The sequence below is a fragment of the Onychostoma macrolepis genome, chromosome 25 (genome assembly GCF_012432095.1).
Source record: "Onychostoma macrolepis isolate SWU-2019 chromosome 25, ASM1243209v1, whole genome shotgun sequence".
Classification (NCBI taxonomy): Eukaryota; Metazoa; Chordata; class Actinopteri; order Cypriniformes; family Cyprinidae; genus Onychostoma; species Onychostoma macrolepis.
In genome coordinates, this window is record NC_081179.1 from 3,411,682 (window position 1) to 3,429,227 (window position 17,546).

General features: G+C 34.3%; 1 protein-coding gene across 3 annotated transcripts in view; it reads right to left on the reverse strand.

Moving 5' to 3' along the window:
• Positions 1-17,546, reverse strand: part of LOC131534201 (transcriptional enhancer factor TEF-3-like) — a 36,822-nt gene that overhangs the window by 3,651 nt on the left and 15,625 nt on the right. For 2 of the 3 annotated variants that reach the window (XM_058766919.1, XM_058766918.1), the window contains exons 3-10: positions 16,176-16,240; positions 13,977-14,039; positions 8,916-9,050; positions 8,767-8,810; positions 5,477-5,538; positions 5,267-5,397; positions 5,015-5,188; positions 9-149 (exon numbers count right to left, since the gene is read on the reverse strand). In XM_058766919.1, the coding sequence (XP_058622902.1) occupies positions 9-149; positions 5,015-5,188; positions 5,267-5,397; positions 5,477-5,538; positions 8,767-8,810; positions 8,916-9,026 (663 nt within the window). In that variant the 5' untranslated portion in view covers positions 9,027-9,050; positions 13,977-14,039; positions 16,176-16,240. Of the gene's footprint in view, positions 1-8; positions 150-5,014; positions 5,189-5,266; positions 5,398-5,476; positions 5,539-8,766; positions 8,811-8,915; positions 9,051-9,302; positions 9,405-13,976; positions 14,040-16,175; positions 16,241-17,546 lie in introns of those variants that run through there. The other variant, XM_058766920.1, reaches the window with a different exon arrangement.

Below are 17,546 nucleotides of genomic sequence, written 5' to 3' on the forward strand. Positions count from 1 at the left end.
ATTCTTACCTCCACCTTTTCCACCACCTGTTTTCCAAACGAGCAGACTTTAGTGGAGGAGGTGATGATCATGTTTTCCGAGCTCTCATACTGACTGGATACACCGTAGAAGAAGCTGCTGTCGTCCTGGAGGTTGATGCTCAGATCCGCCTGCAGAACACAACACACACCCAACCAGAATAAATACACACATGTGGGACTCGATAATAACAGTACAACTAAAAGAAAAATATACTGATGGCATCATATATTGATATTGTTATATGTACCATAGTAATGAATAAACACTATATTCATGCACTACAATAATTAAGAAATACTTCAGAGAATACCATCAGGGTAGTGTCATGTATATTGTATATTTTCAACATGTTTTCATTGCATTTAATTTTTTGAGGGGAAAATGCATTTAAAACAAATGTGGCTGAATTTCACAAAACCTGTTAAAAAACATGTCTGGGTTGCATTTCATCCCATAATCAAAAAGATATTAAATATTAAATTATAATTTGCATCGACAATAAGAAGCCTATTTTAATAACACTAAGATTTTATGTATTGGGACATTTTCATGTAAATTAATGTCATAATGCAAAAATAAAATAAAATAAAAGTCATATAATGCTTTATATATAATATATTTGTAAAATTATTATATTTTCATATTATTAAATATAATTGTATTAGTATATTACATTATAACTATTTAAAATAAAAATAATATGAAATATATATGCTATTGAACACTGTTCCTTATTTTAAAAGTCCTAAAGGTAATTAATTTTGAAAGTTATTTTGAAAAGTTTTTAAAAATGAATACAGAATATTTTCGTATTATATATATATATATATATATATATATATATATATATATATTTATATTGTATTACACACACACACATTTGTAATTATAATTAAGCATATTTTCATTTAACTTCTCATGATCATAAGGCAAATATGAAGACTATTTTAAAAACACTAATTATTTATGTATTGTGTATTATGTATTCATAAAAACACATAATTCATATAAATATACATTTCTAATATCTTTATATATGTATAGACACACACACACATTTTTCTTGCTTTCCTTTGACTTTTGGGTCAAATATGACTCATATAAGACAGTAAAAGCCCCTGCTCTTTCTCTGGCCTGTTCAGAGGTCCAGCAAACCAGAGGAACCAAAAAAACAAATCAGTCACATTTTCTTTAGAAAACTTGCAATCTGCAAGAAATCTGTAAAAGGCCTGGAGTGATTCAGTCTGAAATCTAAGAGTGTGTGTGTTTCCTAAAAAAGCCTCTGGTGTACTGATATCAACTCATGATCTGTGTGATGAACAGACGGGTCAGTGAGAGCCGAAAGGCCAGTTGAAAAGCCATCATCGCATCCCACAATTCACAGCAGCAAAGAGGTAAAGCAGCTTCACCTTTTCCCCTGCGCCCAATCCTCATAACGTCCCATTAAGAGCACAACACCGTCCCCGTCCCCCTCTCTCTGCTTTATTCCCTCGTTTATCTTCATTTTTCACTCGCCCGCTTGCCTCTCTCTCTCTGCGCGGGAATTCATCCAATTACAATCAACTACCCGCGACGCTCCAAATCGCATTAGCGCGTCCGGCTGCCTGTGTAACAATTTAGCACGGCCGGCTCAAATCGGATTGCAAGCGCACTTCAAAAGCACGGGCCGATCCGTTAGGACAGGGCCGCGAGGCGCGCTGTGAGACGGCGGCCACAGCCGGCGTGAAATCTAATCTAGAATGCCATAGCTTTGGAGAACAACCTAGCGGGCCTGTCAACGTCCCCATGACTAGCTGTGCCCGAGGACGCCCGAGTCATGACCTATACTTATGAGCGCAGGAAACGGCAGCCTGGCCATGCTGATGCCGCTTTTTTATAGCCAGATTCTTAATGGACTTAATATATCTAATGTTTCTTCACGGACACCTGAAGGGCCCCGGGCTCTGATAAAGGTCTCAGATGCTCTTTAATGAACAATTCGTGTTTTGTTGGGTGTCATGATGCCAACATTTCAGTAGATGATACTGATACCAGTAAAAATGTAGGATTCTCAATGCCGGAGCAAAAACTAATATCAAATCTTTACTTTATTCGTCCCTGAAGGGCAATTACTGCAATGGAATAAAATGTCTGCAGTTGTATGAAAAGGACAAAACAACATTAAATAACACTTAATGTATATATCATGTATAAAAGTTGAAATACGATATTAAAAATAATATATAGAATATAATATAATATAATACAGAATTATATTTCCATAAATATTTTATTTTAGAATTTATATACATACATATACATACAGTGCCGTGAAAAGGTTTTTGCCCCCTTCCTGTTTTTTTGTTTGTTGGTTTTTTTTGGATATTTGTCACACTTAAAATATTCAGATCATCAAACAAATTTTAATATTACACAAAGATAATGCAAAATACAAAATGCAGTTTTTAAATGATGATTTCAAAAAAGCTGTCTAAACCTGCCTGGCCCTACGTGAAAAATTAATTGCCCCCTCCTGTTAAATCATGAAAGAACTGTGATTAACCACATTATTTAGAAAGCTGAGTTAAAACTGAGTCTGACAAAGTGAAGCATGTTTAAAGAGCAACACATCATTCTGCGATCTTAAGAAATTCAAGAACAGATGAGAAACAAAATAGTTTACATGTATCAGTCTGGAAAGGGTTATAAAGCCATTTCTAAGGCTTTGGGACTCCAGCAAACCACGGTCAGAGCCATTATCCACAAATGGAGAAAACTTGGAACAGTGGTGAACCTTCCCAGGAGTGGCCGGCCTACCAAAATTACTCCAAGAGCACAAAGACGACTCATCCAGGAGGTCATAAAAGAACCCAGAACAACATCTAAAGAACTGCAGGCCTCACTTGCCTCAGTTAAGGTCAGTGTTCATGATTCAACAATAAGAAAGAGACCGGGCAAAAACAGCATCCATGGGAGAGTTCCAAGGCAAAAGCCATTGCTGACCAAAAAGAACACAAAGGCTCGTCTCACATTTGCCAAAAAATATCTTGATTATCCCCAAGACTTTTGAGCAAATATTCTGTGGACTGATGCGACAAAAGTTGAACTTTTTGGAAGGTGTGTGCAATTACTTTTTCACGTAGTGGCAGGCTTGGAAAGGCAGGTTTGGACAGCTTTTTTCCCTTAATAAATGAAATCATTATTTCAAAACTGCATTTTGTTTTTATTTGGGTTATCTTTTGTGTAATATAAAAATTTGTTTGATGATCTGAAACTTTTAAGTGTGACAAACATGCAAAAAGTAAAAAAAAAACAAAAAAACAGGAGGGGGGCAAAAACCTTTTCACGGCATATATATGTTATAAAATATATGATATAAAATATATTTATATTAATATAAATATTACGTGTATATATAGAAAGAAATTTAAATAATTTAAAAAAATTAAATATTTACAAAATAATGATTAATATATTAATAATGAAATAAATATACATTATATAAAATGCATATTAATTTTAATATTAATCATTTTATATAAATTAAATTTACACACTATATATATATATATATATATATATATATATATATATATATATATATATATGTGTGTGTGTGTGTGTGTGTGTGTGTGTGTGTGTGTATATGTGACCCTGGACCACAGAACCAGTCATAAGGGTAAATTTTTCGAAATTGAGATTTATACATCATCTGAAGCCTGAATAAATAATCTTTCCATTGATGTATGGTTTGTTAGGATCGGACAATATTTGGCTGAGATACAAATATTAGAAAATCTGGAATCTGAGGGTGCAAAAAAATCGAAATATTGAGAAAATCGCCTTTAAAGTTGTCCAAATGAAGTTCTTAGCAATGCATATTACTAATCAAAAATTAAGTTTTTATATATTTATGGTAGGAAATTTACAAAATATCTTCATGGAACATGATCTTTACTTAATATCCTAATGATTTTTGGCATAAAAGAAAAATGGATAATTTTGACCCATACAATGTATTTTTAGCTATTGCTACAAATATACCCCAACGACTTAAGACTGGTTTTGTAGTCCAGGGTCACATATATAAAATGAAATATTAACAAATTAAATCAAAACAACGGATTGTGTTCAATTTATCTGGCAAAAAGGCAACGATTAAGCACTTGAACAATACTTAAGTGTCTCTCAGGAGGCTGGCAGCTCTATAAATAGCTGGATGCGTGTGGTTTAGAGGGAGTGACAGGTGCCCAAGCTCAGATTTCTCTAATGAAAGAGCAGAGCCTGTCACTCCGACCTCCAACATCCCACACTCAAACTCTTCTCCACAGCGTCACTGTCCCTCAATACTGATTTACAGCAGCCAATAAACAGTCTGCATTTTCATTTGCTGTTCCTACTTATTTAAAACTTCAAATGTCTTATTAAAAAAATAAGATACAAGAGACCTTGTGAATATAGTACATGTAAACAACTACTGTTACAAGCCAATGAACAATTAATTGGGAAAATTTATATTTGCATGTAGTTACACATTTGCGTCTCTTCCAAATGCAAATTAGTTGGAAACCATGAGAAATAAAAGGCAGAATGTTATTTATAGATGTAACTAAAAAAATAAACAAACAAAATTAAATTAAATTCAAAATAGCATTAAAAATAAAATAAAAAATACAAATAATATTATCATAAATAAAAAAACAAATTAAATTAAAAATAAGCTAAATAAAATATAAAGTTAAAAATATATAAACGCACATATATTAATATTGATATTGATTTTTTTTTTTTTTTTTTAGATTATATCAGCAAGTTTGTCTAACTAAATAGCTGGGAAATTTTTGATATTGCATGTACACATTTATGTCTCTTCCAAATTAGTTAGAAACCAAAAGGCAGAACATCACTTCCAGATGTAACTGACTAACATAACACAACAGTGTCTAGCTCTTTGCCTGATGGTCCACACAGAGAGCTTCATTCACGGTTTGGGACGTATCTGTGAGGTTCTTACCCAGAACTTTACGAGGAAGAAAGCGTTAGCCGGTCCTTTCTCAAACAGCTCCTTCAGTCCTCCTTTCTTCTCTGGGAATTTGTCGTAAATTTGCCGTATATCCACGGCCTCGAGGTACGGATCGCTATACGTGGGGTTGGACTGACCGATGTGTACAAACAGATGCTTGTTGACCTGTAAAACAAAAATGTCTGTAAGTGTAAGCCAGGTTGATCAACATGAGCATCAGTAATAAATTTGTGAAGGACTCACAGTCTCTGGATCCTGAGGTTGCTCCAGGAAAGCAGAGAACTCCAGCATGCGCAGTTTGGAGCTGGCGATGCTACGGCCCTGCCAGGGCGGCGCGCTGGAGGACATCGAGAGACCCGTAGTGCTTTCGTAACCTGAGGAAGCCATCATGACCAATACTGACCATTATATTGTAGGTCATTCGAATCAAGAGTAGCTTTTAATGGTACAGACCTGCTATAGGCGGAGGACCGGTGGCCTGCATGATGAAGTTTTGTTGAGAAAACGGCTTGATGCTGTTTGGAAAAGATGATTAAATACAAACATGATGTTTGTTGATTATGTAAGAACACAAATTATTGAAAAATTGCATATCATTAAAATAAAATTGTGTAATATAAAATCAATTTATTTTACTAATATATATATATATATATATATATATATATATATATATACAGTCATGGCCACAAATATCGGCACCCTTAATAAATATGATCAAAGGCGGCTGTGAAAATTAATCTGCATTGTTAATCCTTTTGATCTTTTATTAAAAAAATTCACAAAAATCTAACCTTTCATTGGATAACAAGAATTTAAAATGGGGGAAAATATCATTATGAAATAAATGTTTTTCTCAAATACACGTTGGACACAATTATTGGCACCCCTAGAAATACTTATGAGTAAAGTATCTCTGAAGTATATTCCCATTCATATTCACAATATTGAGCACTCCAGGGTGATTATGAACATGAAATTATCCAGCCATGGCTTCCTGTTTCACAGAGATATAAATAGGAGGGAAAACAAAGCCCAAATTCCCTTAATCATCCATCACAATGAGAAAAACCAAAGAATATATTTCTGATGTGCAGCAAAAGATAATTGAGCTTCACAAATTAGTGAAGTGGCTTTAAGAAAAGAGCTGGAGCAGTGAAAATTCCCATTTCCACCATCAGGGCAATAATTAAGAATTTACAATCAACATAAAATGTTAGGAAACTGCCTGGAAGAGGACGTGTGTCTATATCATCCTAATGCACGGCGAGAAGGAGAGTTTGAGTGGCTAAAGACTCTCCGAGGACCACAGCTGGAGAATTGCAGAAAATAGTTGAGTCTCGGGGTCAGAAAACCTTAAAAAAAAAGTCAAACAGCAGCTACATCAGCACATGTTGTTTGGGAGGGTTTCAAGAACAATTCTCCTCGCTCATCCAAAAACAAACTCCAGCATATTCAGTTATCAGACACGACTGGAACTTCAAATAGGACTGGCTTCTATGGTCAAATGAAACTAAAAAATGCTTTTTAGCAGCAAACACTCAAGATGGGTTTGGTGAACACAGGGATAAAAAGTACCCCATGTGTACAATGAAATATACTGCTGTATTTTTGATGTTGTGGGCCTATATATCTGCTGGAGGTCCTAGACATCTTGTTTAGACACATGGCATCATGGATTCTATCAAATACCAACAGATAAAAAATCAATAAGTGACTGACTCTGTTAGAAATCTTATAATGGGCCATGTGTGGATCTTCCAACCGTAAAATAATCCAAACACAAACCTCAAAATCAACACAAAATGGGTCACTGAGCACAAAACCAAGCTTCTGCTGGTCGTTCCAGTCCTCTGACCTGAACCCTGTAGAACATGAGTGAACTGAAGAAGAAGCAGCAACATGGAGCTGTGAATCTAAAGGGTCTGGAGTGATTCTGGATGAAGGAATGGTCTCTGATCTCTTGTCAGGTGTCTCTAACCTCATCAGGCATTATAGGAGAACATTTAGAGCTGTTAAACTGGCAAATGGAGGTTTCAAAAAGTATTGAATAAAAGGGTGCCGTTAATTGTGGCCAATGTGTATTAGAGAAAAACATTTATTTCATAATGATATTTCCCCCCATTTGAAATTCTTATTATCCAATGAAAGGTTAGATTTTTGTGAATTTTTTAAATAAACAACACGGTCTCACTCCCAACTCGTCACATATTGACGCTTGGTCAGGACCCATTGGCATCGCTTTTTGACGCACTTTAGCGCCATTTTCGACGTGCAGGGTCCTCCATTGCTTTAAATAAGAAACCCTTAGCGTCAATATGCCAACGCAAAAGGCTTATCGTCTTGATTAAATTAGATATTGGGAAATAATATTGCCATTATTGTATATATTTTGGGGTGTTTCACAACAGTTTTATTTATATTACACTATTTACACATTCATGAGCACGTAACCCAACCCCTAAACCTACCATTTGTCAATAAAACACAAGATATAACAGGCAGATACAACTACCGTCATAATTTATTTAAAAAAATAATAATATTCCAAGTCTTTCGAGGCAAAACGATTGATTTGTGAGAGGAATAGATGCGATCGCCGCTCGGGGTACCTTGGCGTCAAAAAGCAACGCCAAGAGGTCCTGGTCAAGCGTCAATATATGACGAGTTGGGAGTGAGACCGTGTTGAAATAAAAGATCAAAAGGATTAATAATGCAGATTAATTTTCACAGCCTTCTTTGATCATATTTACCAAGGGTGCCGATATTTTTGGCCATGACTGTATATATATATATGTGTGTGTGTGTGTGTGTGTGTGTATATATATATATATACACACTACCAGTCAAGATTTTTTTATGTTTTTTAAAGAATTCTCTTCTGTTTACCAAGTCTGCATTTATTTGATCCAAAATACAGCAAAAGCATTAATATTGTGAAAAATTTGTACTATTTAAAATAACTGCTTTCTATTTGATTATATTTTAAAATGTAATTTATTCCTGTGATCAAAGCTGAATTTTCAGCATCATTATCCCAGTCTTCAGTGTCACATGATCCTTCAGAAATCATTCTAAAATGCTGTAAAAAAAAAAAAGCATCCTTGCTAAATGAAAGTATTCATTTCTTTCCCCCCCAAAAATAAAAATTATACTGACTCCAAGCTTTTGAATGGTATAATGTTACAAAAGTTTTTTATTTCAGATAAATGCTGATGTTTGGATCTTTCTATCCATCAAAGAATCCTGAAAAAAAAATGGAATAAATTACATTTTAAAGTATATTCAAATAGAAAGCAGTTATTTTAAATAGTAAAACATTTTCACAATATTACTGCTTTTCCTGTATTTTGGATCAAATAAATGCAGGCTTGGTGAGCCTATATATATATATATATATATAAATTGTCTTGTGTTAATTTTAAATTTAAATAATATAAAACATAAGAACAATTTATAAAATATTATATTTAAAAAAATATATAAAAATATATATTTTAAAATATACTTTACATACATATAATTTCTATATATTTCTATATCTATCAAATGGTTTGTGGTCACACATCTTTTATCAAATCAAGTAAATTTTCTATTTGTCAAGTTTAGTTTGGCTTCTCTGTAGCCTCTGTGTCCTCTGTGACCGCGAGTCATACTTTAAACTGAGTCAGATGTGCAAACCCTTGTAAAATGATCAGACCTAATCACTAAGATGTTAAAACTCACACAAAACATGAACTTACTCTTCAGGACCTGTGGTTTGTCCTGCAAGAGCTCCATGCCAAAACTACAAAAACAAAGGCATGAAATGATGATTAGCCTTCTTTCCAGAGTAAAGACGTTTAGCTGAAAGGCCTATCATCAGTGATGTGAAGTGTTCAGGTGCGCTCACCCCAGCAGCGGTCGGGTAGGCCGGCCGCGAGAGGCCCTGCAGAGCCATCTTATTCTGAAAGGCTGTGGCTGAGATGATCTGAGCCGACGACATGGTGGACATACTCTGCATGGCTTTGTCTTTAGCCACCTGGTCCTGTCAGAAGAAAACAACATCAGGAACATCATAAATGTACACCCTATTCAACTGTAGGTTGAGTTATTTTTATAGGTACTGAAAATCTCATATTGATCAACTACAAATGAGATGCTACAGGGGAAAAAACTTCCTAGACAATACATTTTCTTCTATGGTAAAAGATTTTATGTCTTTGATTTGATCTGCTGATTTCATTTGCACCAGCAAGATTCAAATGACTTAAATTCAGATTCAAGAAGCTTTACATACACTGAATATACATATTTTCACAAATACAGTACATGCAATTGAAAATAAAAAGAAAAAAGAAAAATGCAACAGATTTCTGCGCTGTGACTGGAATCAGTGAACTGCTTCTTTTTACCTTTCGATTTAAAGATTCGCGAGATTAGCTCTAACCCTAATCAAACACACCTGAGCATCCTAATCAACGTCTTCAGGATCATTATAAAATCACAGGTAGGTGAGTTTGATCAGGGTTGAAGCTAAACTCTGCAGGAAAGTGGATCTCGTGAGATTTTAGGATTCCTCCACTAAAGTGAATCAGTATTTCTAAAGTTTCATAGGAGGAGAGGATTTTACAATTTTATAATTGCCTCAGCTCCAAAAAAAAAAAAAACTAATAAAAAAAGTATATTTATTAAAAATAAATTCAAGTACATATAATAAATATATATTTTACTAAATCTTTAATGCAACTTTTGCACAGTAACTGGAATCAGTGAAATGCTCTGTTTTGAACTCTGTTTTGTCTGAGTGAGCTGGTAATTAAAATAAAATAAATAAAAAAATAAAACTAAAATTAAATTAAAAATAAAATAAAAATAACCAAAATAAAATATAACATTAAACAATTAAAATGTAATAAAAAATTATTAAATACTAAATAAAATGAGTTAAAATACGTAAGTTTGATTCATTTCCTCAAATAATTTCAAACAGCCTATTTCCATGAAGCCTTTCAAAAATTCTGATTCAATGATTCAGTTATAAATGATGTTGTCTCTAATTGTAAATCACACCTTTTTAGTTACAAGATACAAAAACGGGGGTTGGTCACGTGACGAGAGTGATGCGAGACACTATGATCCAAAAGCGCAACTTTTGTTAATAAAAGTTTCATTTCTTCGTTTAATATAAGCGATATTGTCTTTATTGTTGCTGTGTTTTCATTAAACAAATAAATAAATAAATAAAACAATGAACCACAAACTAAGCATTTGTTTTAAAAGAGGGAAAAGACCTTATTTATTTGGGTTAACGCAAGTATATCCGTCTTATTCATTTTGTTAATAAAAGTTAGATGTTTAATATAGGCCTATGCAAATTTGCCATTGTACTATTTTATGGCTGATGTGTTTTAATTAATAGGCTAATAATGAACCACAAACGATCGTTTTAAAGAAAGGGGAAATCCAAAGACCGTTTATTTATTTGTGTTACAATGTGGGTAAAACATATTTCCCTTATTCATATTGTTAATAAAAGTTCAAAGTTTAATATAAGTGAATTTGTCATTGCACTGTTTTATTGTATAGCCTTTATTATTATTATTATTAATAAAGAGCCAAACTAAGCATTCGTTTGAAGTAAGGGGAAAATCCAAAAACCTTTTATTTATTTGTTACAAAGCGGATATGTCTTATTCGTTCTGTTAATAAAAGTTTTATGTTTAATATAAGCTACACTGTAAAAACAAAATCCGTAAAATTTACGGTAAAAAAACAGCAGCTGTGGTTGCCGGAATTCTACCGTAAAAAATACGGTAACAACATTTTAGGTTTAAATTTAAATTTACAGTTAAATACCATAATTTCATTAACTGTTATAATGTTAATATACCAACCTATTAAAGTACTGAAATCTGTTTTGTACCTTTGAAATACACTGATAACCACCAAATGCAGAAGGTGATGAGAAAGTCACATGATGAACCAAAGCCCATCACAAGCAGCTTTTAAATAATAACATATAGAAGGTGCACAGTGTCATTCACACAAACACTAAACACCATCATGCTGAGACTCATTAAACTGAAATATGCAATAAACATTAATTTAACAACATTAGATGTAACATACAACCCTAATAAACATAACTGATAAGAAAAAAACTAAGAAATATATTTATGAAGAAAAAACATCAAATTCAAACAAAATTTGAAATGCAACGCAGGGAATTCTGGGAACGTCAGTTTACGGTTTTTCCCTGTACATTTTACAGGAACTTACCGTTAACCATTTAACAGGTTTTTACTGTAACATTTTCACAGTTTTTTACCGTTAAAATCACAGTCATTTTTTACAGTGTACTTTGTCATTGTAGTATTGCTGATGTTGTGTGTGGGATTTATTTTTTTCATTAAGAGTAATACTGAATCAACCTTAAGCATTAATTTTGTTCCAAGAATAGGAAAGATCTAACGTTAAAGATCAAAATGAGCGCTGCAGATGCAAGAATGCAAGATTGGTTGCTGCTGAGGTAAATAGACGCTCTTCGATCTTTCTTTGCTGTATCTTTGCAATGGCTGTAGAAATGGCCGTTAATTCTTGATTTGGGTACGGCACAGACAGGTTACAGGTAATAATATGATCAAAAAGTCATGGCAACAAACGACTTCCTAAGTCAGTTTAAGTTGAAACAACTTTCACAATCAATTTGATTCAACTTAATTCATGTTTTACTGTTGCTTATTGTCATTGTAGGCTTAGGCTTCTTTTTTCAATTAATTTTAATTAATATACAAATTAATAAAATGAGTTTTATTTATTTTTTTGTTACAAAATTTTCATTTATTTATTTTTAACACCGCACCCCCAGCACCCCCTTTTTTTCTTGGGCTAGACGCCAGGGGGTGCTGCAGCACCCTCAGCACCCCTACTTCCTGCGGTAATGTGTGTGTGTGTGTGTTGCTGTGGGAAGGCTGAAGGTGGTTTATGGCTCTGGCAGCGTTTGAGTGGTGTTGACAGGTTGACTTCTTCTCCTAGAGGTCAAATGAAGAACTGGGAGCTCCGACATAATGAAACAGGAGCCCACGCTTGGAAAAACACTGCTTGTGGAGCCACAGCTCCTTTACCTGCAGCTCCAATCCATGTTTACTGAGACTGGGATGAGCTGACAATCAACTACAGTCTGAGAACTACAAACGCCTGGGATCTGGATGTGAATGTGAGATGCCAAGAACCAAGTAGAAGTCAAATCCGTCATGCAACCAATGCATTTGCAAATTGCATTCAATGTTGAGGAAGTTAATAGCTACACACTACTCATAACTGAAAGTAATTCAACTACTGTAAAGCTAGTTTTTTAAGAGTTAACTGTAAGCGACTAAGAAAAAGTAGCTAAATACAATGAGTGAACTATAACTATAAGCATTAAACAGCATTTTATCAGATAATTGTACACTAAATACAACCAACAGAACTAGAAAACACTATGTAGCCTTAGAAAAAACACAGTGAGGAACATAAAATCTGTGAACTTACTGCAGAGAGAATCAATGAACTGATGGACACATCTTATTATTGCCTCAGTTCAAAAATAACAAGTATATCTATTAAAAATAAATATATCTAAATATAATAAATATAACCAAAATATATCAGCATTAAAAAAACTGCAAAATGCAACCGATTTCTGCGCAGTGACTGTAATCAGTGAACTGATTTTTCTGAACTGAAAAAATATGTTTATCTATTAAAAATAAACACATTGAAATATATATAATATATATATATAAAATCAGTGAATTGTTTCTTTTTGAGCTTGTTTGTTAAATTCATCAAGAGAAGATCAGGACTTTTTTTAGCTGATTATAGCTTTATTATTGCCTCAGTTAGAAAAAAAAGTACATCTCTTAAAAATAAATACATCTAAATACAATAAATATACTTTAAACTAAATATATTGCTATAAAAAAAATGAAAAATGCAACTTCTGTGTGGTGAACTTGTTTCACAAAAATTAATATAATAAAAATGAAAAGCTTCATATGAGAAAAACAGAACATTTTAGCTTAGTGCATTACTGCTTAAGTTTGGGGAGTGTATATATTAAAAGCATATCTAAATATAATGAATAATATATTTATACTTAATATATTATTTATTTAAAAAAAACAATTATATTTATCTCTATAAAAAATGCTGAACTCAACATGCACACTCATGCACAGTGACTGGAATCAAACCGATTCACTAAAATGAATCTTCCTTTTTAATGCTTCATATGGAAACATTTTAGAAGAGCGTGATTATTCAGTTCGCTCATCTACTTTTAGTTACTTACTCCTCAACACCTGTCGGATATATTTTGCTATAACTTCAGTGAATCTACAGCAAAGTTGCATCATGTGCGCGCGCATGGAGAGGTCACAGTCGTCCGCAACTAGTCCAAGCAACTGCTGTGTCCTTGAAGCATGACTAGCCGATGCATTCTTCAGCCCCGAACTGGCAAACACTGCAGGCTAAAATATGGGCATGTGTGTGTCTGTCACAGTTCTCAGTTACAGAAACGTATTTAAAAGGGCTGTCAGTGTTAGCCGTGTGACCAGTACCACACTCAGACAGCTGGGCCAAGATGGCCGACAGCCAACGGGTGAACTATGCCATATGATGAAAGACAGGAGCGCGCAAGAAGAAGACTCGATATTACCAAGCCGTCCGCTAAGCCCTTATACAGCCAGAGGTCACACGTTTTCCGAAAATTAGCGACGTGCTGAAACTGATTTATAGTCTAGTGTGTGATATTGCTAGCAATTATATTTGTATCTGAATCATGCCTAGGCTATATTCACTCAGACATTAATGCAATTGTCCAGAATCTGAGCCTCTCTTTGCATCATTAACAAATGCTTTGGCTGTAAAGCGATAATGGTGCTAATTTGCAAACAGGTGATCAGCATTAGCAGAGTTCATTAGCTACCTTGAGTTTCACCTGGATTTCCCGAGCTTTCCGTCGCGCCAACACCTGAATGTGACTGGAGACCTGCGGAAAACACACAAGATTTTAGTCCAGCTGATCTTATCATTTAAAATGAATAGTCGTTTATTTCTTAAAGGAATAGTTCTCCCAAAAATGAAATTTTGCCAAACATTTACTCACCTTCAGGCCATCCAAGATGTAGGTGAGTTTGTTTCTTCACCAGATTTAGAGAAATGTAGCATTACATCACTTGCTCACCAATGGATGTGAATGGGTGCCGTCAGAATGAGAGTCCAAACAGCTGATAAAAACATCGCAATAATCCACACCACTCCAGTCCATCAGTTAACATCTTGTGAAGAGAAAAGCTGTGTGTTCGTGAGAAACAAATCCATTATTAAGGCGTTTTAACTTTAAAATATGAGTCCATAATTCATGACAATGTTTCCTCCAGTGATAAAGTCCATCTTCTGTTGTCTTCTCACATCAAAATCCACCCACGTTTGTTTAGAGCTGTTTTGGACTGTTTTTGCTCATAAAAGGTGCTTGATCTGTGCATATTTCTCACCTGATTCATACCAGATGACTTTTTCGCTGGATAAAGCAATATTATGGATCATGGACTCATATTTAGCTGGAAGCAATGATTTGAAGATAAAAACGCCTTATTGATGGATTTGTTTCTTACAGACACGCAGTTTTTCACTTCTCAAGATGTTAACTGATGGACTGCAGTGGTCTGGATTACTTGTGGATTATTGTGATGTTTTTATCAGCTGTTTGGACTCTCATTCTGACGGCACCCATTCACATCCATTGGTGAGCAAGTGATGTAATGCTACATTTCTCCAAATCTGATCTGATGAAGAACAAACTGATCTACATCTTGGATGGCCTGAGGGTGAGTGCATTTTCAGCAAATTGTCATTTTCAGGTGAACTATCAGTAGCTGGGCCCCATTGACTATAGTATGGAGAAAACAAATACTATGGAAGTCAATGGGAACCAGAATCTGTTTGGATACCAACGATCTTCAAAAAGTTCAACAGAAGAAAGAAATTCATACAGATTTGGAACAACTTAAAATAAACAACTTTACCTAACCAGTAATTGCTTTGACCTTCATTTGTTCACTTATCATGTGCAATTCTAGTTTCCCTTCTTGTATTTAGTTATTATTTTACCTCTCGGGCCCCCAGCTCACCTCGACTCTCTCCGAGGGCTTAAGACTCAGTATGTGACAAGGCCAGAGTGACATCATGCAATATCGAATGCCGGCGGGAACGCTATCGGATTCCAAATCCCCACCCCAGCAGTGTGTGATGTGCCCCGAATCATAACGGGGCAACCGGGAAGGAGCAGTTGTTTGTGGGTCTAACGAGCGGGACTGAGAGAGGTGCTGAAGACACACACCGACATCTGATCCGCACGCGATAAATCACACCGCTGAAGTGCGTTTCAGCATGGAGGCCCTCAGGGGCCAAACATTTACACTCAGTGAAAGTCTGTTTGGGAGTTTAACAGGACAAGCCCATCTCTAAGTCTCAGTCTGACATTTGCTGTACTTCCTGTTGCTGTTAATGTGTGACACAGAGGTCAAATAAAAGTAATTAGCCAATTTAATCCACTTAGTTAAACTGTAGCTGCTATTTTAGAGTTGCCATCAAAGATTTGTATACAAATGCAAATGTAATTTCCTAATCATAATTTTTGTCTTGTTTTCCAATAGAAATATATTTACTTTTTTAAAAACAAGATCAATTCACTTGAAAAGCAAAATTCAAGACATACATTTTTTAACGTACATTTTTATTTAAAGTGACTTACAGTGCACATTACATTTGTATTTGTTTTATCAGTGAATCAAACCTATGATCTTGGTGTTGAAAGTGCAATTCAGAGAATATTTTAAAAATATATATATTGGTTTAAGATTCATTTTCTCTTTTTGTCTAGTTTTAAACACAAGGTTTATGCTTAAAACAAAAAAGAACAATCCTTTGATGATGGAATACGAAAAATAAATCAGGATATATTCTCTGACAGCAAGTAATATCTTACACAATTTTGCTTATCAGTTAAACTTAGAATTTCTTTGTTTAGATTTAGATTTTTTACTGGAAAAAATATGTACTTAATGTAATTTATTATCCAAATATTCTTGAATTTGAATCACTATAAGAATCTAGATTTCTCGACCTGTTTCCTGGTCCGTGTCTTTCCCGTTCGAAGCTTGATGTATCGCGCAATCAGTTCATTCCGTCCTGAAAAAAGAAACAGAGACAGTTCACAGTCAATGTGGAATTTTACTAGTGTAATGTGATGTACTTACAACAGAAACTCGATATTTATAGAGGACAAAACTGTAGGGCAGGACTTATTGATTTAATCATTGTTGATTAATATTGAAAAGTGACAGAATAGATGGATTGAGCCAGTAAATAATAAAATACATTTTAAAAATTGTATATATATATATATATATATATATGGAATATATTTTCTTTCACTTTGCTTTTTTATATCAATATGGTACATTTAGTTGTAAGTTTAAAATAAGTTAGATAAAAAAAGTAATCTAAAAGTAGTCAGAATACATTACCTAAAAAGAGTAATTTACTGTAATTACGTAACTAACTACAGTTTTCATCATGTAATCTGTAATCAGTAATGGACACACACACACACATATAATATCCCAAAATAAAATAAAAAATAAATAAATTACATAAACTAAGTTTTAAAAATGTACAAAATAGGTTAGATCTCCAAGATGTTTCAAGAAACCTACCTGCAAAGCTACAGTACTGTTAAAAGTTTTAGGCACTTGTGTAAAAATGCTGTAAAATGAGGATGCTGTCAAAAATAATGTCATAAATAGATTTTCTTTATCAATTAACTTCTATTTACTAAATTAAATCAACATTTGATTTGACCATCCTTTGCAGTTTTGCAGGTAGGTTTCTTGAAGCATCTTGGAGACGTTGCCACAGTTCTTCTGGATTTAGTCTGTCTCTGTATATATATATATATATATCTGTTTTTCTAACCTTGAGCCTGCAACTCATCTCATGTGATAAGCAGGTCACACATGACCTGTGTTTGTTGCAGGACTGATGTTGTTGAACACATGGTGGACTGAGGCATGAAGTGTGTTGACAGTGAGTTTGAGTAAGTACATAGCTAAAGTAAGAATGTTTACCGACACAAACACACGTCTTCATCGGCTGCAGTGGCATGATGGAGCAAGTCATTATGTGCACTGGGGAATTTATCCAACAGGATCCTGTGCTCGACGTAACTGCATTAGTAAATGTGAAAGCAAGGCTGTGAGATCTTATCGTTCAGGATTTTCGATCAGGCACAGTGATGCAAATCATACCGCCCTCCCCTACATGAGTGTTCATCTTTTTTGCAGCGATGCTTTTGCTGACAGACGGATCACGTTGGACGAGAAGGTAAAGGGAATGAAAGGGTCCCGACACAACACAGTCGACACACACCGCACGACTGATGTCCTGGCGTAGAGAGGAGCAGCAGCTGGTCTGTGTGTCAATGTTTATAGAATAT